The following is a 23098-nucleotide window of genomic DNA, read 5'->3' on the forward strand; positions in this document are numbered from 1 at the left end:
GCCCTGTGTTCCATGTAGGACCTTTTCAAGAAAGAGCATGGTATGGTGCTAAAAGCACTGGATCAATTCAGAATACTGGGGGTCTTTCTAGGAAGAACTGTGTGAAATAGGACAAGTCATCTAACTTCTCTAGACTGCTATTTCCCTTTCTATAAGATAAGGATAATAATGTTAGTCGGGTTGATGATCAAAGCAGTAGTGTATGTTACACTGTTAAAGGGAGCTTAGTGACTGAAAAATGCCTGAGCTCAGAGCAAGAGACCCACCCTTGAGTTATTTAATCAATTTCAGTAGAGAATGTGGGACGGACTTCCTTACTCTACCTAAAATTTTATTCTTAATGAGGAATCTACCTGTCTTTCCAGTTCTGTTAATTGATCTGAAAAGCTGAGTAACTCAGGGAAATTGCTAGATTTGATCTCAAAAGATTATTGCCCACAGTGGTCACAATGGACTTGAATCCAAGCTCTACTACTTCCTGGTTCTAGATGTTATTCAGCCTCTGTCCCTCATTGTCCCCAGCAGTGAATTAGATAAAATAGTATCTGCCTCATGGCACGGTTTTGAGGATTAACTGAGACTATGTATTAAATGCTTGATATTCCTAGTACTTCAATGCTATTTTTCTTTCTACAAAAAAAATCTTCATTACTTAGCTCAAATACTCCCCCGTGAAATCTGACTAGTCCAGCCCAGACTGATCTCTTCCTTCTGAGATGTGGAATTCAGTATTTTTTTCTCATTCCATGTGTATTTATTTCATTTAATTCTAATAGATCACAAGCTTCCAATACTCCTTGGCACTGCTTGACAACTCATCAGAACAGTGCTCAGTAAAGTGCATGCTGATTCACTGAGAGGAAGGATCAACTGGGTAAGCCACCTAGGGTCTGTACTGTGGAGGTAGAGACAGTATTCACATGCTAAGTGGGGCATTTCTAAAACCTATTAGCAGAAATGCTTAAAATAAATTCAGCCTATCAATGAAATCCCTCCAATTCTCCTAAATAACCAAAATGAAAAGTCATTAGAAGTTTTAAGAAAGTTTTCCAAGAAGCAAGCATGAAACATACCGTCTAAAAACTTTGCTTAGTCTAACTCTGAACTTGTCCTCATACTATGTGACACGTCTTACAAAGGAAACTGTACGTGCCTCGAGTGGTTCCTGATCTTAGACATGAAAATGCTATGTACATGATGCCCTAGAAATTCTAGAGTATTTTACTCTAAATGAGCCATGCGGTCCAGCCCCTCCACCACCCTGGCTCCCTCTTACCTGTGGTCTCCTCCCACCGTGACACAGCTGTAGCCACCTGACACAGCTCGGCTAACCACCTCCGCTAGTTCCTGGTTGGCCAGGCCCACTGAGCGAGGATTCACTATCAAGTTGTTATAGAGATCATCTTTGGGAACTGGAGTAAAATTCAAATCTCCGAAGTCTTTAAGGTGGCAGCCTAGAAATGAACGAGAGATGACAAGAGTAATCATGTTATATCATGTTATTCCCCCTTTTACTGGCCTGGGGCCACAAATAACAGTTTTAATAGAGTACACATTGGGTAACTAAAACCTCACACGATAGTGGCAGGGTTCTCTCCATCCTCCCAGCAATCCTGTGGGGTAGATCCTTTTAGGAATATCATTTTGCAGATAAAGCTGAGTTTTAGAAAGTAAAACCCAGAAATGTTCACTCACTTAACCTACCCATTACAAAACTGGTCTCAGTTAGAGCTCAGATAGCCTCAAGTTACAGAGTGAAAGTAAAATACCAAGAGGAACTGAAAGGATTTACAGAAAATCAAGTAGCATTAATTTAGGACAAAAAAACAAATATAGGAATTTTCATAATATCAACTTTTTAAAAAATAAAGGCCAATCTGAGTACCTAAATATCTCTTAGGTTTAGGAGGCTTTTACAATTATTACTTATAAGATCCCAAACACTGTTGCGACTGCTCAACAGAAATTCTTAAGACTCACAATCCTATTAGGCAACTATAGTATGCCATTCTATAGGTGAGGGAACTGATGCAAGGCCCCAAGGTCACACAGTTTCCAGGTGTCAGAATCAGGATCCCAATTCAGGCTGTCTGCCCCAAAGTGTGTATTCTAGACTATGCAGTTGAGACCTCAAAGACTCCCTCTTGATTCCAGCACTTTAAGAACTAAACAGCCCTCTCCGAGGAGCCAACAAGACAGCAGAAGGGGAGCAGGCAGCAGTGGACCTTCCACACATTCACCCACAGGGATGAGCAGCCACCAGCTGCTGGACATGCTGATGCAGTGACACAGCTGCACGGCACCCCATGGCCGTGGTAGAAGCTCCTGGGCAGGACCAGTCTTGGGGCTTGACCCAAAGAGAAGCCATAGGTACTGAAGTCATCCCGCTCAGATGGTGGGTGTCTACAACTGCAAGACCTTCACCCGGGTGGAAATCAAGTCCAAGATTACTGGACACTACCTGGGCGAGTTCTCCATCACCTACAAGCCCAGGAAGCATGGAGCCACCCACTCCTCCTGGTTCATCCGCCTTGAGTACCTGTTTGGCCAGTAAAGGCACAGACTTATCTTTAAAACAAACAAAATGAGCTACTGGTACATTCGGACAGTAAGCTGTAATATTTTCCCACCCAGGCAGGGTTCACAGTATTCCCACAGTGACATTAGTCACTCTGCCTTAACCTTTACTAACTACATGTTAATCTTTAGTGTAAGTACCAGTCTTTCGATCTTAACCACTTATATCAATAAATCAGTTACATTTAGGGTGAGGACTAAATAACACTATCAGGAGATCTGAATAAACAGAATGTTAGAACAGATTGTATTCTTAAGGGCCTCCTTCTCCATCTGGGATACAAGTATGATGAGGGGAGGGGCAAGGGGTGGGTCACGGGATAGACAGACATCTTAGTGTCTGCAGAGATTTGTGTTAAAGATCTGGATTAAGACCAGCACAGACCAGTCTTGAATGTTGTACAGTTTTGAGCTTTACCTCTTGAACCCAAACTCAATCCAAAGCCAAACTTCTTAGAGAATGTAGAAACTTGAGAAGCCATGGTCTGGAACATAAGGCCAACAATGGCCTGGAACATAAGCCCAACCAAGGGGTCACCACTAGTAAGGATACTGGAAGCAAAACAGACTGCCTTATCCTATTCTCAATTAAAGGTAAGATGCATATGCAGCTAGACTTCTGTGTGTATCTTCTTTGTGTACCATTGCTTTTTAAAAAATAACATATGAGAGATCCAAAACCAGAGAAGATCTCAATGACTAAATAAAAAGGAAAGGTTCTAGAGGTAGAATATGAAAACAGACCAAAGATATTGGGAACCAAGAGAAAAAAATAATCAAGTAAAACAACTATAAAAAATTTTCTTAAAAGTCTTTTAAACAGAAAAAAGACATGAGTACGGTCACTATTAAGAAGAGGTAGCAAGAATACACAGAAGAACTATACAAAAAAGATCTTAATGACCCAGATAACCACGATGGTGTGATCACTCACCTAGAGCCAGACATCCAGGAATGCAAAGTCAAGTGGGCCTTAGGAAGCATCACTACAAACAAAGCTAGTGGAGGTGATGGAATTCCAGTTGAGCTATTTCAAATCCTAAATGATGATGCTGTGAAAGTGCTGCACTCAATATGCCAGCAAATTTGGAAAACTCAGCAGCGGCCACAGGACTGGAAAAGGTCAGTTTTCATTCCAATCTCAAAGGGAATGCCAAAGAATGTTCAAACTACCCCACAATTGCACTCATTTCATATGCTAGCAAAGTAATGCTCAAAATTCTCCAAGCCAGGCTTCAACAGTATGTGAACTGAGAACTTCCAGATGTTCAAGGTGGATTTAGAAAAGGCAGGGGAACCAGAGATCATATTGCCAACATCCATTGGATCATCGAAAAAGCAAGAGAATTCCTGAAAAAAATCTATGTCTTTATTGACTAAGCCAAAGTCTTTGTGTGGATCACAAGCTGAGGGAAATTCTTCAAGAGATGGGAATACCAGACCACCTTTACCTGCCTCCTGAGAAATATGTATGCAGGTCAAGAAGCAACAGTTAGAACTTGATATGGAACAACGGACTGGTTCCAAATTAGGAAAGGAGTACGTCAAGGCTGTATATTGTCACCCTGCTTATTTAATTTATATGCAGAGTACATCCTGCGAAATCCCAGGCTGGATGAAGCACAAGCTGGAATCAAGATTTCTGGGAAAAATATCAATAACCCCAGATACACAGATGACACCACCCTTATGGCAGAAAGCAAAGAGGAACTAAAGAGCCTCTTGATGAAAGTGAAAGAGGAGAGTGAAAAAGCTGGCTTAAAGCTCAACATTCAAAAGACAAAGAACATGGCATCTGGTCCCATCACTTCATGACAAATAGATGGGGAAACAATGGAAACAGTGACAGGCTTTATTTTCTTGGGCTCCAAAATCACTGCAGATGGTTGACTGCAGCCATGAAATTAAAAGACACTTGCTCCTTGGAAGAAAATCTATGACCAACCTGCTGCTGCTGCTGCTACTGCTAAGTCGCTTCAGTCATGTCTGACTCTGTGCGACCCCATAGATGGCAGCCCACCAGGCTCCCCTGTCCCTGGGATTCTCCAGGCAAGAACACAGGAGTGGGTTGCCATTTCCTTCTCCAACACGTGAAAGTGAAAAGTGAAAGTCAAGTCGCTCAGTCATGTCAACCTAGACAGCATATTAAAAAGCAGAGACATGACTTTGCCAACAAAGGTCCATGTAGTCGAGGCTATGGTTTTTCCAGTAGTCATGTATGGATGTGAAGAGTTGGACTATAAAGAAAGCTGAGCACCAAATAATTGATGCTTTTGAACTGGTGTTGGAGAAGACTCTTGAGGGTCCCTTGGACTGTAAGATCAAACCTGTCAATCCTAAAGGAAATCAGTCCTGAATATTCATTGGAAGGACTGATGCTGAAGCTGAAGCTCTAATACTTTGGCCACCTGATGTGAAGAACTGACTCAGTGGAAAAGACCTTGATGCAGGGAAAGACTGAAGGCAGGAGGAGAAGGGGACAACAGCAGATGAGATGTTTGGATGGCATCACTGACTCAACGGACATGAGTTTGAGCAAACTCTGGGAGTTGGTGATGGACAGGGAAGTCTGGCGTGCAGCAGTCCATGGGGTCACAAAGAGTTGGACACGACTGAGTGAACTGAAGGTCACTATGTACTTTACTGAATCTCAAAATATGGAAGGACACTGGATTTAAGAGAAATGAAGCATTAACTTTCAAGTTAATATTAGGTCTTGGCACTGTTGCAAGACAATCTTGTGCTGGACAGATTTGATGGCAGTGCCTATACTTGGATGTTTCAACTTCCCTCCAGTGCTCCAGTACTAAGTAGCTTCATTCACGTCTGACTCTTTGCAACCCTATGGACGGTAGTCCGCCAGGCTCCTCTGTTCATGGAATTCTCCAGGCAAGAATATTGGAGTGGGTTGCCATGCCCTTCTCCAAGGGATCTTCTTAACGAAGGGATTGAACCCATGTCTCTTAAGTCTCCTGCATTTGCAGGCTGGTTCTTTATCACTAGCACAACCTGGGAAGCCCCTTTAACTTCCCTATCCGTGTTTATCTCAGCATCCCCTTAAACCACATCAAGCATTTAGGCTCTAGGTGTTTTATGTTAGGTGTATAATTAGAAAGGGTTTATAATCTAAGTAAATAATACTAATATTAATTTTTGAAGACTAACTCATTTAATCCTCCCATAACCAATAAGAAATAAATGAGAACTAAAGTGATCAGCCTGGTGGTTAAGTGACAGAACTTGAGGAACGCTCAAGTCCAATCATGGAATATAGGATGTAGGCTTCGATAAGTGCGACAGAAACAGTAGTAACTAGGCTCAGTATTGTTTACTTATCAGAATAAAGCTTCAGAAAGCCTAAAAAGGAACCTTAAGAGAATCTGGCAGTCTTAAAAGCAACACCCTCCATGGCAGAGAGACTGAATTTCATAAAAGGATTTTGGTCATTAAACATGTAACTGTGGAGTGAATCACCAGATTAATTCACAGCCTGGATGGTGGGTTCCGATTCCTTGCTTGCCAAACAGCCTTCTGCTTACTCAGTTTCCCAGCAGCCCTCATACCAGCAAGAGGACTTCCTCTTCTGACAGTGGATGTCAGAAGGACCATTGCTCACTGTAATTACGTACAGATGGGCATTTGGGTTTATACATCATAGTTAGCATCAGTCTCTGGGTGTTAAAGTCTGATAAACTCTGCTGCACACTTTAAGACTTCTGTTCCTGGATCCACAAAGCTGAGGACCAGACCCCTTGAAGGGATTAATACCTTGAGGGCCCTGCCTGAGTGGACCACCCTGTATGACTCCCAGCTCTGCTCCTGGATTTCCACAATAAAGTCCAAGTAAGGACTAGGAACAGTGAATGCTAAAGAAGCAAAAGGAAATTCAGGGAGGATCAGGTAGACAACAAAGGGCTTCTAAATGAGTGAATTTTGTACCAGAAAATTTTGTTACTCTATTGTTGTTTTCCTTCCTAATTGACAATAGAAATTTTTGTAAAATTATCAAGGAAGTGTCGAATGGTGAGAGTCCCTTATCCCAATTTCCAAGTTTGACTAGTCTGTCCTTGTAGACCTTTATGCCTAAACAAAATCCATGGTATTCTTTTTCATTTCAGTTCAGTCGCTCAGTCATGTCCGACTCTTTGTGACCCCATGGACTGCAGCACGCCAGGCCTCCCTGTCCATCACCAACTCCTGGAGTCCACCCAAACCCATGTCCATTGAGTTGGTGATGCCATCCAACCATCTCATCCTCTGTCATCCCCTTCTCTTCCTGCCCCCAATCTTTCCCAGCATCAGGGTCTTTTCAAATGAGTCAGCTCTTCCCATCAGGTGGCCAAACACTTCACAAATTTGCATATCATCCTTACATACAGACTGTGCTAATCTTTTTCTGAATTGTTCCAGTGTTTTAGTATATGTGCTGCTGAAGCAAGCACCATAATATTCTTTTTTTATATGTATTTTTTAACACCAAAAACATTTAGTATTGGGGTATAGTCGATTAACAATGTTGTGATAGTTTCAGGTGTACAATGAAGGGACTCAGCTGTACATATACATGTTAGATTGGCTTCTTGTTCATTTAAGTGTCCAGGGTTCGATATTCTAGGTCAGCAAGCAGCTTTCCTCTATATGATTCAGAAACCAGACTCCTTCTGGCTCGTAGGTCTGCCACACTTAGGAGCTTGTCATCTTGTACGACTAAGGTTAAGTCTCTCCAGGTTCAAGGCAGGTGGAGAGGGAGAAGGCACTAAGAAGGCACACCTTTGCTTTTAAAGGCCCCAGCCTAGAAGTGGCACATCATTCCTGCATATATGGCATTGGCCAGCAAACTAGGTTTTCACATCCAGAAGAGGATGAGACTGGATAATTCCACTGCCATAATCTTTAAGTGATTAAGAACTCAAAATATGAAAGCTTATGTTGCTGATCTTAACTGTTCTAGTTCATTACAGAGCTGAATCAGTGAGGGGACCATGCCATCCTGATGCAGACTGATGCGGCTTTCTCCTATAATGCCTGCTGCACCAGTAGCATTGTAACACCCAAAGGACTAGTGGAACAGAGCCTAAGACTGGTGTCTAAAGAAAATGAGGACCTGAAAGAAGAAATGTATGCCATGTTTGGAAACAGTTGAACAATTTAATAAGAATGAGATGTCTGCATTTTGGAGCTAAGCAATATGAGGTTATAGGGAACATAAATTATGACCCATAGGCTGTTTTTGAGGTGTAGAGAGGTTGATGGGAGGTTAATTTTTTGTTAAGAGCAGGATGAACTGAGTAAAGTTAAAGCATTACTCTGAGTGCTAATGGAAAATTTTCTGGTTCAAAAAACAAGAAATGGTCTCACCAATTTTAATGAATCTTGGAATTATAGTGAAAACTGCACAGAGTATAACATGGAATAGCTACCATGCTGGAGGGAGCTCTCTCTTCTCAAATCTTTTGTCCTTCAGGTCAACTCATCTGCAAGTCTAAATTGGAAGAGACACAATATTCCATTGCTGCTCTTTCCTCTTTTAGAAGATACTGTAAGATGAAATAAACCCGAAACTTCCAAGGAAGCTCTCATATCAAATAGATCTGGAACCAACTAGAAAGGGCTCTCATTTTTCATTTGCTGTGGGGAAAAAAGTCAAGCCCTATATATACTGGCACCGCCTCATTGCTTCTCTCCCCAGTGCTGGAAATAAAAATACACTGCCTACTACTCTGATCTTTTAGGCCTGGATGTTACCTTTGGCCTTGATAAACCTCTCAGGTTCCATCAGAGTGCAACGAGAACACAAGTGCATCCACAGAATGATGCAACTGGAAGAAATGAAAAGAGCCCTATCTGACCTTAGCAATGTCTGCGAACAGCACTTCTATTTCAGGGCCCTCATCACCAGTGAATCCCTGAAAGAAGCCAGTGACAGGAAACAAGGGAAAGGAGCAAAACTTGTCTCTCTCTGGCTACCATGCAGTGCTGGCTAGATGCTTTACGGAGAGCTGCTACTCCTCAGTACTTCCTCTCTCGGTATCATCATCCACATACTGCAGAAGAAATTCAGCAAAGGTAAATGGCACCTAAAGTTCAGAGCATGCCTGAATCCTCCTTTGGTTAGAGATCAGATAAGAATATTATGAGTGAGCAGGCATTTCTACAGCAGAAGGGCACCCCGTTCTCTCTGCTGCTCTACTTGTACTTACAGGTAGCTTTAGCTGCTCCCAAGGCCTCTAGCAAATCAAGAGAGATGGGTCAAGTGGGCTGACACATGGGTGAGTATAGCAAGCCGCAGGGAGCCTACTGGCAGAATATTAGACTTGGAGTAAAGCTAAGAGTCTATTGTGCTGTTGTTTAGTCGCTAAATCATGTCCAGCTCTTAGCCAGGCTCCTCTGTCCAGGATTTCCCAGGCAAGAATACTGGAATGGACTGCCATTTCGTCTCCAGGGGATCTTCCCGATCCAGGGATTGAACCCATGTCTCCTGCTTGTCAGGCAGATGAGCCACCTGGGAAGCCCGAGGGTCCATTAGTGTACAGTCTTTTGAACTGTCCTTGAACAGGATGAGTGCTTACGATTTGTCAGGAATAATGAGTCAGTGAAACGTGCAGAAAAACAAAGACTCTGAGTTCTCATTTGGCGCCAAGAGAACACTGGTGGCTCTTAAAGTTACAGATTCATATGTTGTACATGGCAGATTTCATCCCACAGAAAGGGATTTCCTGGTATTTTAAAAGGACTGCACCTGCTAATTCTTAGAACCTCAAAGTTGTACCTGGAAGACCAACTTATTGAAAACAGTTACAGTGCTACTCTAAGACCACAGCTGAGGAAGGCCAAGGAGAGTGGCACAGGGGGCTCGAGGATGGAAGGTTAATCCCAGCATCCAGGCTGGTCACTCCAGACATGTCCATCTAACACATACCGGACTTAACCTCAAGATCAGCTGATACAGACGTGGTGTTACTAGATGCCTGTGCGTGACTGTGATCCTGGTGTAAAAAAAACCCCAACACAAAACAAGCTCGAAAGTTTGGCTCAAGACATGTAACAAGAGATGACTTGCAGCACCATTTATATTTATATTATATTCATATTTATATTGTTTCCTGCTAATTGGTTTTCCAGCTACATCTGAACTTCTTGCTGAAGGAGAACAGGGCATCGCCTGCTGAGAATAGGCTTAGTAATGTATGCCCCTCTGTACCCAACTCATGTCAACCCTCCAGGCACTTCTAGACCATGGTGAGCCAGCCAGCTCAGCTTTCTCAGGCAGATCTTCAGATCTTCAGTGGACAGATGGCAGCCTGATTCCAACACAGGCAGGGGCAGAGAGAAGAGGAGGGTTCCTCTGGCTTCACAAGTCACTGCAACATAACCACTTTCCCTCATTCCAAACAAGACTGTTAAGCTTCTCTGAGAAAAAGATCTGTTGTTAACATGCTGACAAGACCTCAAGCTACTTCACTATCTAACCACAGAAGGAGATAGCGACGATCCCTGGGGCTAAAATAGTGCTCTTCAGAATATGTGATCTTTTTTCTTTTTTAAATTCTGGATGCTTCACCTTGTTCCAGGAAGGACTGAAAGGGCGGGTGACTACTAAGGCTCTGCCAGTGAACCAGTCCAGATGTGTAGCTCCCTGCCCCAGACCTGGGCTAGCACCCCAGTGAGTTTCCCAAGGAACCTCAACAAACCAGACCGATCACATTCCACACTATTCAAAAGCACAGTGCATGGAGACCAGGTGGCCAGGGTGGCTCATGTATGGTCACAACAGATGCAAAGGAAAGCTGTCCTCTGGCTGTGACTGCCCAGAAGAGTCAAGATCTCCAACCAAGTTCAGTCTCGAAGTGTGCCCACCCTCACACAGTTGTTAGTTAAAATAAGGTAACAAGGAAAACACAAGCTGGAATCAAGATTGCCGGGAGAAGTATCAATAACCTCAGATATGCAGATGACACCACCCTTATGGCAGAAAGTGAAGAGGAACTAAAAGGCCTCTTGATGAAAGTGAAAGTGGAGAGTGAAGAAGTTGGCTTAAAGCTCAACATTCAGAAAACTAAGATCATGGCATCCGGTCCCACCACTTCCTGGGAAATAGATGGGGAAACAGTGGAAACAGTGGCAGACTTTATTTTTCTGGGCTCCAAAATCACTGCAGATGGTGACTGCAGCCATGAAGTTAAAAGACACTTACTCCTTGGAAGGAAAGTTATGACCAACCTAGATAGCATATTCAAAAACAGAGACACTACTTTGCCAACAAGGTTCGTCTAGTCAAGGCTATGGTTTTTCCATTGGTCATGTATGGATGTGAGAGTTGGACTGTGAAGAAGGCTGAGCGCCGAAGAATTGATGCTTTTGAACTGTGCTGTTGGAGAAGACTCTTGAGAGTCCCTTGGACTGCAAGGAGATCCAACCAGTCCATTCTGAAGGAGATCAGCCCTGGGATTTCTTTGGAAGGAATGATGCTAAAGCTGAAACTCCAGTACTTTGGCCACCTCATGCGAAGAGTTGACTCATTGGAAAAGACTCTGATGCTGGGAGGGATTGGGGGCAGGAGGAGAAGGGGACGACAGAGGATGAGATGGCTGGATGGCATCACTGACTCGATGGACATGAGTCTCAGTGAACTCCGGGAGTTGGTGATGGACAGGGAGGCCTGGTGTGCTGCAATTCATGGGGTCGCAAAGAGTCGGACACGACTGAGCAACTGATCTGATCTGACCTGATCTGAACAAGGAAAAGCCTACACACACTAAGGGTCACATGGTATTAGTTCAACAAGATGAGGCATCTTTGTGGTTTTTCTCTCCACCCTACCCTTTCCTCACAACAGATGGTGTAATTTACGACTTCCCAAAACTTGTTTGTAATATGATTATGTCCTTTTGAGAAGAAAAGGGTTTTCGGTGAGAAGTAGCAAATACACATAGGCCCATTGATTTCTCATCACAATGGCTCCTAAGGAGTCCAGCTCTCACACACAGTTCAAATTTTCTACCTTCCCTACAAAAGAATTGAAAGGCACGGCCAATTTCATTTGGGACACCGATTCTCCAAAAGCCCTAACCACAATGCTACACCCCACTGTGACTCAATTCTCAGTCACACAGGAAGGTATTTTCTACTTCTTTTCCTATTCTGTAATTCTGGTTTCTTGGGATAGAGGAGGGAGCCAGAAAGATGCTATCTTCTCATCAGATCTTAGCATTACTACATCTATTACAGGAATACACCCTCCCTACCAGGAGAGCTTGCTCATTAATACAAAGGACAAGTAAATTTATTCAAGGACTAAGTTATTTAAACTAACCACAGTAATCCCTTAGGTTCTAGGCCTTTGAACGGTATTGTCTTGGATAGGAAAGGAACAATTCCTCTTCTGTCTAAAGCAACTAGAGGTCAGCCTTTCTTGAAGCAGTCATCATTGGATTCTTAGGTTCTAGATTAAGACCAAGCATGTTTCAAAAAAGGAGGCAAAAACTGGCCATCACTGCTTACCAGCACTTAGTGTGACTAAGTTCATTCAACTGGTAGCCCAACACCTTGTAAGAATTAAACAATTTGATACGTGACAGATATATAGATTAATATATATAATCTGATAATATATCAATTTGATATATTATTTATTGTCATACATTTTTAAAATCTGGGAAACCAGGGGGCTTCTGAGGAGCAAACCATTTGGAGAGAAAGGAAGTTGTGATCCAGGAAAATCCCATGGGTCACGATGGGAATGAAGTTCCAGAAGACAGCTAGAATGCTTCGCCCCATTTCTTCCTTCAACAAAAGCTGACTGTGTGCTGACTGTGTGCCTGGCTGCAGCCTTCAGGGCGCTCACAGCCTGGTCAGAAGACAGGCGGGGAAAGCACAGACCGCTGCTAATTGTGATGATGCCATCATACACAGGGTGTGATGGGAAGAGTCACGAGAAGGTGCTGACTCAGACCCAGGATGAGCCAAGAGGGCATCTCAGAAGAGTCGGTATCTGAATCTTGAAGGTTTTAGTCAGGAATAAAAGGAGAGAGGCTTGCCAAGCAGAAAAGGCACACAGTGCCTTCAGCCCTACACAACAATGCCCAGGGACCGTCAGGGATGATTGCAGAGAGATGAGGCGGGAAGAGGCAGGGTTCAGGTTCTATATGCAGTAGGAGCTACTAAGGTTCAATCAGGAGGTGACGGATCAAATCTGCACTGTAGATCTGGTGATCCGGTGGCCTCTGGAAAACTGCCTGGCCTGCAGAAGAGCCGCTGCCAGAGGGGCTATAAAGACAAGGCGGTGGGAGAGAGCTAACAAGATTCCAGCAATACTTAAAAGGGCTACGGGGGAGAAAGGATTTGCCCTCCAGCTTTCTGGCTCTGCTACCACCAGAGATAAGAAAGCACAGGGAAAGGGGGTAGAGATGTTGGTAAGTTCAGTTTTGGATGCACTGACATTGGGGTGTTAGAGACTATCCTCTTGCTCATACACAGGAGTGGGTTAATGGCTCAATTCAACAAGTTAAAGGCTCAACGAGTATTCAGTGACTGACGACATCACTTTGAATGAAAACATGTCACCTGGTGGCTCAGATGGTAAAGAATCTGCCTGCAATGTAGGAGACCTGGGTTTGATCCCTGGGTTGGGAAGATACCCTGGAGAAGGAAATGGCTACCCACTCCAGTATTCTTGCCTGGGAAATTCCACGGGCAGAGGAGTCTGGTGGGCTACAGTCCATGGCCCCACAAAGAGTCATATGTGACTGAGCACAAGAAGCAGAACTGCCAGGAAAAAAAACAAAAAGCTGGACCTGAATTTGACCAAGAATCTAGATTCAGTAACCAGGTGACAGGAAATACAGAGGACAAAGAACATGTCACAGAATGCTACAAGGATGCCATCTGCAAAATCCAAGCTGAGAGGTTCTACAGACAAATGACCTAGTTTCCTCTACAGATCAACCACAAGTGTAAATCAGTTGGGCACTGTGAATCTTAACTGTGCAAAGACAGATACAAATTGAAAATAGACTTAATTATCCCTGTTGAAAACAAGGGTAGACTTTTCCCCTCCCTGTGTTTCAGAATTTCTTTCTCTGTCCTTTTCACATGCAAGTAATCTTTACGACTAAATAGGCCTCAGAACCTAGGAATGTTTCCTCAGGGAGCTGGGAACCACTTTTTGAAATGCAAACATCCAGGGTCTCAACCTCCCAGTTCTAAGGGCATGGATGGTGGGCTCCTTGCTTCAATTAGCCAAAAAACTACCTCCCATGTTAAGATGTGAGATGTTTGTTTCCCCTCCAGATAAAGCCAGTCAACTAAAGTAGTCCCTCCAAGTTCCATGATAATTTAGGATGAACTACATATGATATTTTTTCCAGTAGTCATTTATGGATATGAGAGTTGAACTATACAGAAAGCTGAGCACAGAAGAATTGATGCTTTTGAACTGTGGTGTTGAGAAGACTCTTGAGAGTCCCTTAGACTGCAAGGAGATCAGTCCTGGGTATTCATTGGAAGGACTGATGTTGAAGCTGAAACTCCAGTACTTTGGCCACCTGATGTGAAGAGCTGACTCATTGGAAAAGACCCTGATGCTGGGAAAGATTGAGGGCAGGAGAAGAAGGGGACGGCAGAGGATGAGATGGTTGGATGGCATCACCGACTCAATGGACATGAGTTTGGGTGGACTCCGGGAGTTGGTGATGGACAGGGAGGCTTGGCGTGCTGCAGTTCGTGGGGTCACAAAGAATTGGACACAACTGAGCGCCTGTACTGAACTGAACATGTGATATAACTGTGTGCCTGCTAAGTCGATTCAGTCATGTCTAACTCTTCACAATCCCATGGATTGGAGCCCACCAGGCTCCTCTGTCTATGGGATTCTCCAGGCAAGAATACTGGAATGGGTTGCCATGCCCTCCTCCAGAGGATCTTCCTGACCCAGGGATTGAACCTGAGTCTCTTCTGTCTCCTGCATTGGCAGGTGGGTTCTTTACCAATAGTGCCACATGGGAAGCCCTGTGACATAAGGTCAACTCTCAAAGTCTTCTAACTGGAGGTCTAGTTATTAATCTTAAAAACATGGATTGTACTTGCACCTGCTTGGCTATAGAAAAGAGTAAGATTTCTTTATCTTTGTAATTTTTCAGCAGATTGCCTGATTTAATGCTTATTCAAAAATAAACTGTTTTCCTTCTCTGTGGACAGGTTCTCAGTTGAGAAATTCTTTTAAATTATATTTCCCCGATACTCTGTATTTGATACTAACTTATTTTAGATGCAGTAAATATTGTAGTTAATTTTAAAGCTTTCTTGAATTTTGAAGAAATACAATGAAATATTTGCAGATGAAAAAATATGATGTCTGTTATTTGCTTCAAAAGGTATGGAGGTGGGATGAGAAACATTGCCAGGTATGGATAATTGGTACTAGGTGATAGACATCAAATTCATTATGTTACCATCTCTACTTTTCTTATGTTTGAACACTTCCATAATAAAAAAGTTAAGATACATGGAAGCCAGCTGGCATATAAGTTTGGAGCTGGAAGGAAAGGGAATTTTAAGTGTTGGAGATAAAGCTCTGGAGGCATTAATGTACCAGTACCAGAAAGGCCATGGAAATGGACAAATTGCCAACCAAGGCAGCATACAGCAAGAGGATCAAGGGCAAAAACCCTGATGAATACCAACATGTAGGCGGCGGAGAATATTGCAAAGAAACCCAAAGAATTAAAAGCAGAAGAGGGTGGTGTCAGCTTCAATAAGGATGGCATGGCTAATAGTGTCAAATGTGAATGTTGCAGAATCTACCGTATTAGAAAGTAGGAGGTCAGAGACCTTAGCAAAATCAGTTTCATTGCAGTGATGGCCCAGGACACCCGGTTATAGCAAGGAGATGTGTAAAAAGACAGTGGGGAAGCTAAGACAGTGGCTCTGAAGAGAAGCAAAATATCGGACAAGGGCTGGAAGGCTACATTTGGCAGACAGGGGTGGGAGGTGGGTAAGATTTGCACTGAATTATTGAAGGGACAGGTTAGTAGACAGGTGCTGAGAAACAAGGGAAAGAAGGGCTAAGTGCTGGAACAAGGTCACTCAGGAAGTAGAAAGGCACAGGCTCTAGACCACAGGGAGATGGCATGGCCAAGAATCACTTGTCCAGTATCTGCTCTTCCCTTCCTCCAGAAAGAATTTTATTAATAGCTGAGACGTGACCCCCTAGAATAGACTAAATTCAGCATCTTCCTTTCCAGCTGGCTGTGGCCATGCGACATGCTGGGGCCAAGAGGACAAGCAGCGGCATCCTCCAGCAACGTCCTGGGAACTTCCCTTAAGGGAAAGCGCAGGCTCTCCCTCTGCCCTTCTTGGTTCATTCTCCCATCCTGCCACCAGAAACGAGGCCACAGCCTTAAGGGACCATTAGATAGAGGCCTTGCTGGTAATACAGCAAGATAAGAATCTAGGTCTGAATGTCAAAGAACTGGGCCTCCAAACCAGCTCTGACTTCTCTCTAGACTCTATTTCCTGGAGAGTGAACTGTTTTTCTTAAAGCACTGTTATCTGGGACTTTCATCACGTGCAATTGTACCTGTCTATTAAGGAAGGACTGGATACCTCATCCTCTAAGGAGAGTGTCATAACATCTTTGTAGATACAACTAATTGGAGGGATGATGGGGAGAAGAGCTAGAAGTTAAGGGAGTTCATACTTGAGTTGGAAAAATAGGAGAAGTGTGGGTAGGTTTGAAATAGTCATCATGAGAAATACAGGAATTTCAGAAGAAGCTGGAGACCATACCTTTATGATGGGGCCACTCAGCTTATTCAGCTGTGATGAACCAAGAAAGCAGCTGACTGCCCCAACTGAGGGGCTAGGTTGTATATGGCAAGTTGTGAAGCTCTCAACTACTTCTACTGCTGACTGTATGACCTTCAGGCCATACTTTTTCTTTCCATTCTCAGTTTTTATTTATAGAACAGTGTGCTAAATAACAAGTTGAAAAAATTTCAAGCATACAGCATTATTATGTCCCTAAGAAGTTACAACCTCAAGTGAACTTCCATGTTCTTAGAATATTCTAATACATTTTCAAATTTTAAATTGTGGTAAAATACACATAAATTTAAATTATGGTAAAATACACATAAAAATAACCATCTTAATCACTTTTAAGGGGTATTAAGTACATTCACATTGCTAGGTAATGATCACCACCATCCATCTCCAGAACTCTTTCTTGTAAACCTGAGATTCTGTACCCATTAAACCATCTCTCTCCATTCCCTCTTCTTCCAGTCCCTGAACCACCATTCTACTTTGCCCCTATGAATCTGACTACTCCAGGTACCTCATAAATGGAATCATACAGTATGTCTTTTTGCAACTGGTTTATATCACTTAACATAATGCTCAAGGTTCAACATGTTACAGCATATGTCAGTTTCCTTTCTAAGGCTAATTTTCTGTTGTATGTTTGTACCACATTTTGTTTATCCATTCGTCCATTAGGGGACGCTTGGTTGCTTCCACCGTTTGGCTGTTATTATGAAGCATGCTGCTATGAATATGGGTATACGAACATCTCTTTGAAACCCTGTTTTTCAATTCCGTTGAATGTGTGCCCAGAGTAGAATTTGTAGCTCATCTATTAACTATTTTTAACTTTGAGAAAATGCCATACTGTTTTCCACAGTACCTGAATGATTTTATATTCCCACCAACAGTGCACAAGGGTACCAACAGCTCCACATCCTCACCAACAACCGTTTTTTATTTTTGATGCTAGCCATCCTAATGTCATAATTTGCTCTTAAGAGTAAGGATCTCATAAGAGCAAAAGCCTATCACAGTGCCTAGAACATAATAAAGGTTAGCTATCAAACAACTTTGAAATACAAGATGTAAGTTAAATTCTGTGCTGCCTTTTTCTAAGCAGGAAAGATACAGTTATATTAAAATTTGCCAAACCCCACCCAGTAATGCCTATAATAGATTTGCCTATATTCAAGCTCATTAGTGACGTGTACTTTTGCCAAGGCATTAATTAGCAAATTACTAATTCCAGAAATGTTTAACACACTCCAAAAGGACCCACTAGCAGTCACTCCCCATTCTCTCTCTCCTGAGTCGCTGGGAACCACTAATCATTTTCTATATAGATTTGCCTGCTCTGGACATTTCATATAAATGGATTTATACGATATGTAGTCTTCTTCCTTCTTTCACTCAGCATCATGCTGTTAGAGTTTATCCATTTTGCAGCATAAACTGGCAATTCATTCATTTTTGTGACTCAATATTCCATTTTATGATATCATGTTTTTTTTAAATCTCCTATAAGAACCCAGATTTCTGGCTTTTCTTGAAAAACTGGAGATGAGAGTGTAGAAAGGCCCTCCCCTTTCCACAAGACAACCACTGGAAGGACCTTCAGTTCAGTTCAGTTCAGTCGCTCAGTCGTGTCCGACCCTTTGCGACCCCATGAATCGCAGCACAGTAGGCCTCCCTGTCCATCACCAACTCCTGGAGTTCACTCAGGCTCACGTCCATCGAGTCAGTAATGCCATCCAGCCATCTCATCCTCTGTCGTCCCCTTCTCCTCCTGCACCCAATCCCTCCCAGCATCAGAGTCTTTTCCAGTGAGTCAACTCTTCGCATGAGGTGGCCAAAGTACTGGAGTTTCAGCTTTAGCATCATTCCTTCCAAAGAAATCCCAGGGCTGATCTCCTTCAGAATGGACTGGTTGGATCTCCTTGCAGTCCAAGGGACTCTCAAGAGTCTTCTCCAACACCACCTTAGGAGTAGCTTTTTGTTCCCTCAGCATTCCAGGCACTTTTCTATCTCAGGGTCTTTACACTTCACTTACTGCACTTACCTTTTTCCTAAAATGCTTTTCTTTCAGATATGCACATGGTTCCTTATCTCCCAAAGGTCTGTTCACAGGACCCCTTCTCAGTGAAGCCTCCTACCTACATCTGCAGTGCTTACCCCATCCCCCAACTCTTACATTCATTTATTTATTTATGTCATTACATCTGACATACTGTATGTTTTAATTATATCAGCTTCCAACTACCCCTCATTAGAATGAGAGTTCCGTGATAACAGGTATTTCTGTTTTGTTCACTATTGTATTTCTAGTACCTAAAGCTTCAGTCAGTTCAGTTCAGTTCAGTCGCTCAGTCATGTCCGACTCTTTGTGACCCCATTAATTGCAGCACACCAGGCCTCCCTGTCCATCACCAACTCCCGGAGTTCACCCAGACTCACGTCCATCGAGTCAGTGATGCCATCCAGCCATCTCATCCTCTGTCGTCCCCTTCTCCTCCTGCCCCCAATCCTTCCCGGCATCAGGGTCTTTTCCAATGAGTCAACTCTTAGCAAGAGGTGGCCAAAGTATTGGAGTTTCAGCTTTAGCATCAGTCCTTCCAAAGAACACCCAGGACTGATCTCCTTTAGGATGGACTGGTTGGATCTCCTTGCAGTCCAAGGGACTCTCAAGAGTCTTCTCCAACACCACAGTTCAAAAGCATCCATTCTTTGGCACTCAGCCTTCTTCACAGTCCAACTCTCACATCCATACATGACCACAGGAAAAACCATAGCCTTGACTAGACAGACCTTTGTTGGCAAAGTAATGTCTCTGCTTTTCAATATGCTATCTAGGTTGGTCATAACTTTCCTTCCAAGGAGTAAGCATCTTTTAATTTCATGGCTGCAGTCACCATCTGCAGTGATTTTGGAGCCCAAAAAATAAAATCTGACACTGTTTCCACTGTTTCCCCATCTATTTCCCATGAAGTGATGGGACTGGATGCTATGATCTTAGTTTTCTGAATTTTGAGCTTTAAGCCAACTTTTTCACTTTCCTCTTTCACTTTCATCAAGAGGCTTTTTAATTCCTCTGTAGTACTCAAATTTTTTGAATATACAAATTAATGAAATTGTGGGCTTCCCTGGTGGCTCAGATGGTAAAGAATCTGCCTGCAATGTAGGAGACCAGGGTTCTTTCTCTGGGTCAGGAAGATCCCCTGGAGAAGGGAATGGCTACCCACTCCAGTATTCTTGCCTGGAGAATTCCATGGATAGAGGAGCCTTGCGGGCTACAGTCCATGGGGTCACAAAGAGTTGGACACGACTAAGTGACTAACACCTGCAGACAGTCACAATGCAAATTAGTGAACTTGTTATAGTCTTTAGTGACTAAAAGCTGACCCTAAAAATAAACCTATTGTTCAATCACTAAGTCATGTCCAACTCTTTGTGACTGTGTAGGCTGCAGCATGCCAGACTTCCCTGTCCTTCACTATCTCCTGGAGTTTGCTCAAACTCGTATCTATTGAGCCAGTGATGCCATCCAACCAACTCATCCTCTGTCGACCCCTCCTCCTCCTGTCCTCAATCTTTCCCAGCATCAGGGTCTTTTCCAACGAGTTGGCTCTCCACTGGAGAAGAGAATGGCAAACCACTTCAGTATTCTTGCCTTGAGAACCCCATGCACAGTATGAAAAGAAAAAAAGAATAAACCTAGAAATGTTTAAACAGCTTTGATGCATACTTTATATTCATTGACATTTTAAGTGCAATGAGTTTTGGCAAATATATGTACTCCTATAACCTCCACCATGCTTAAGATACAGAACACCGAACGTAAAATTCTTAATAAGTCATAGTTAACACACTAAGGTAGGTCTGTTTACCGTAGTCAGGCATGCCTAAACTTGATGATGTTTTCAAGTTTTACGCTTGGGACTTCCCTGGTGGTCCAGTGGTTAAGACTCTGCCTTTCCAATGCAGGTTTGCCCAGTGAAGACACTCCTGCAGCCCTCAGCTCCACTACTGGCAGGTAGGAAGCACTGCAGTTTGCATGGCTGACCCCACGGACAGAAGCTACTGCTGGAACTGCTGCCACCACGGCCCCTCACGGAATGAAATCTTTACTGCTCCATCCAGAATATCAAGACAAAGTTTAGGATGGGTGTTTCTATTGGTAGAGCCGAGGTCAAGTGCCCACAACCCTAGTTACAACAAAAATGAAGTGGAATGTGGATGGAGAGAAGTCTGAAGAGGTAGTTGAGGGTCAAATTATAAAGGATCTTTTTTTGAATATTCTCTTTAAAAAAAAAAAAGTATGTGTTTTGCTCCACTGGGTCTTAGGTGCAGCATGTGGGACTGTCAATCTTCACAGTGGTATGCACGATCTTTTTATTTTTATGTGGACCTTTTTACAAGTCTTTATTGAGTTTGCTACAATATTGTTTTTATGTCTTTTGGGGGGGGGGAACCACAAAGCATGTGGGATCTTAGCTCCCCTACCAAGGACCAAACTGGGGAGGGAGGTAATGAATTTTGTTTCTATCCTGTTGAGTTTGAGACATCTGTGACAGTGAGATGAAGCTACTCAGAAGAAAGCTGGAGGAACACTGGGGACATGAGCACTTGAGAGTTGGGAAGAAGAGGAGGATCCCACAAAGGAGTCCAGGAAGGACCAGGCAATGGGGAGAAGGCTCAGAAGACAGCAGTGTCTTAGCTTACAGGATATTTCAGGAATAAAGTGGTATATAGTAGAGAGGTCCAGCAAAAAAGAGGCTGACAAAAAAAAGTAAGTAAGTAAGCTTACTCAGGGTAGTTTCAGTACAAAGGTAGGATGGCAGCCAGGCTGAAGCATCACTATCATACAACTAAATGTGTGATGGCTACCATTCTCTACCAAACATTGAAACATTCTCTACTACACACAGACCCCTGCACTCACATAGCAATCTGTTCCAAAGAAACAGCTCTGATATCTCTATGTTTAAACTATCTCTGGCTCTCTATTGGTTCTTGCTGAAGCAAACCAGATGCTTAGGTCTCAACCAGAGATTCCTGCCCTGCTCTCCAATGGAGCACCAAATGGGACAAAAGCATAAATGTCCCTCGCCTAGTTGAGGGGAACAATGGCTTCCTGAACTCCAGAACCCTTAGCTGATCTTGGGAGCACTGTCATTTAGGTTTGTCATTTCAGTGGCTGCCATCACTCCTTACCACAGATGGGTCAAATTACCATAATTACAATAACAGACACCTCAAACTGTTAGTCTCAGTTTATAACTATCTTACCTACAGAACATTCATTCCCCTTCTGGAGGAAAGAGTGCAAATTACCATGACCATAAGCGCTAACTAGAATCAGGAGCAATGGACCTGCACCTAAGCCTTGCCAGAGAAAGTACTTCTTCGTTTCTCTCAGGCTCTCTTTATATACTAAAGTGGTCACCCAAGAGAGGAACCACTGAATGGCCTAACTAAGCCCAGGGAAAGGAACAAACAAACCCAGACAAAATCAAATACAAATACATTCATTCAGGGAACAGGAAGTTTAACTGATGCCATGGCAACACCAGCAGCCTGTGACATCAGAGCAGAAGGCAAGGAACAAAGGGATTTGTGAGCTACCTTTCCATGGGTCTTCTCTCCCTTGAAATTTGACTCACGCTGCTTATTTGGTACTGTTTCAGAATACTGCCATTTAAAACTTCTCTTGGTACTTTTCTCCAGCATCTTCTTGGAGATTAGCCAAAACTACATGCTGGAAATATGCTGAGTGCCACGATCTTATTAATATGCAATGAGATCGTATTTCAGACTGCTTGTAATAGCGGGCTGCCAATCAGCTACAGGGTAAGGACATAAAGTGTAAAACTAAAAATATCTGAAAAAATTAAAGGGGAGACCAAATAAACTGAAACTTCATCATCACTTTAGGTTGGAAATTTACACAAGAAGTTTTTGAGCGAGTGGAATTTTTAGGGAGAGTGGCTTCCCCAGGTTGGAGTGGAAAAATACCAGGCTCTGGTATTTGAAGGTCTACAAAGCAAGAGCAAGAGAAGCTGCTATAAATGTTCCCCTCCCCCTCATTCAGCAGCAGCAGCTGGATTTTACTAACTTCCCCTGTAAGAAGCTACAATTGATTCCCATCAGGAGTATCTTAAGGCAGAATAGAATGAGAAGGCAATTTTAGCAAAGCTAGGCTGTTTATCAGATGGGCTGCAGGTTTACCCAGTATTAAAAAATAGCGATTAGCAGAAATTGCTTTCCTTAGTGTAAAAGACATTTTTAAAAAGAAAGAATATACAGCTGATTCAAAGAGACAGTATCCTCATTTATGGGGTTCCCTGGTGGATCAGATGGTAAAAAATGCGCCTGCAATGTGGGAGACCTGGGTTCAATCCCTGAAGTGGGAAGATCCCCTGGAGGAGGGCATGACAACCTGCTCCATTATTCTTTCCTGGAGAATGCCCATGGACAGAGGAGCCTGGTGGGCTATAGTCCATGGGGTCTCAAAAAGTCAGACATGACTGATCGACTAAGTACACACACCTTCATTTATAAGCAGGAAGAGGGGGATGATCTCATCCCATCAGGTAACTTGTTGACACATGAAGAGTAAATCTTCTCTCTCATCTTTGGTGGTAAACTTGAAAAGTTATTAAAGTGATCAATTATAGTTCCTTCTTCAGTAGGGTTCTTTATTATTTAACAGAAAAGTTTT

At 43.0% G+C, this 23098-nt stretch overlaps 1 protein-coding gene, 1 long non-coding RNA gene and 1 other non-coding gene across 7 annotated transcripts in view; 1 reads left to right on the top strand and 2 right to left on the bottom strand.

The window, feature by feature from the left end:
- The window catches only part of ARG2 (arginase 2), a 36046-nt gene that overhangs the window by 9584 nt on the left and 3364 nt on the right, over nt 1–23098 (bottom strand). For all 4 annotated transcript variants that reach the window (XM_086320122.1, XM_086320120.1, XM_086320119.1 and 1 more), the window contains one exon: nt 1277–1454. In XM_086320122.1, coding sequence (XP_086176248.1) covers nt 1277–1454 — 178 coding nt within the window. The remainder of the gene's footprint in view (nt 1–1276; nt 1455–23098) is intronic.
- On the top strand, nt 775–22695 carry LOC147364144 (uncharacterized). Of its 2 annotated transcripts, none has more exons than XR_015134129.1 (2): nt 775–874; nt 20362–22695. It is a non-coding gene; the product is annotated as an uncharacterized LOC147364144 (long non-coding RNA). The 2 variants fall into 2 exon arrangements; XR_015134128.1 differs by lacking the exon at nt 20362–22695 and adding an exon at nt 2155–3187.
- LOC147364145 (U6 spliceosomal RNA) lies at nt 6910–7019 on the bottom strand. The gene has a single exon (XR_015135675.1). It is a non-coding gene; the product is annotated as a U6 spliceosomal RNA (small nuclear RNA).

The sequence above is a fragment of the Bos grunniens genome, chromosome 10 (assembly GCF_055505025.1).
Source record: "Bos grunniens cultivar Pamir isolate PY7600 chromosome 10, Bosgru_T2T1.0, whole genome shotgun sequence".
Lineage (NCBI taxonomy): Eukaryota > Metazoa > Chordata > Mammalia > Artiodactyla > Bovidae > Bos > Bos grunniens.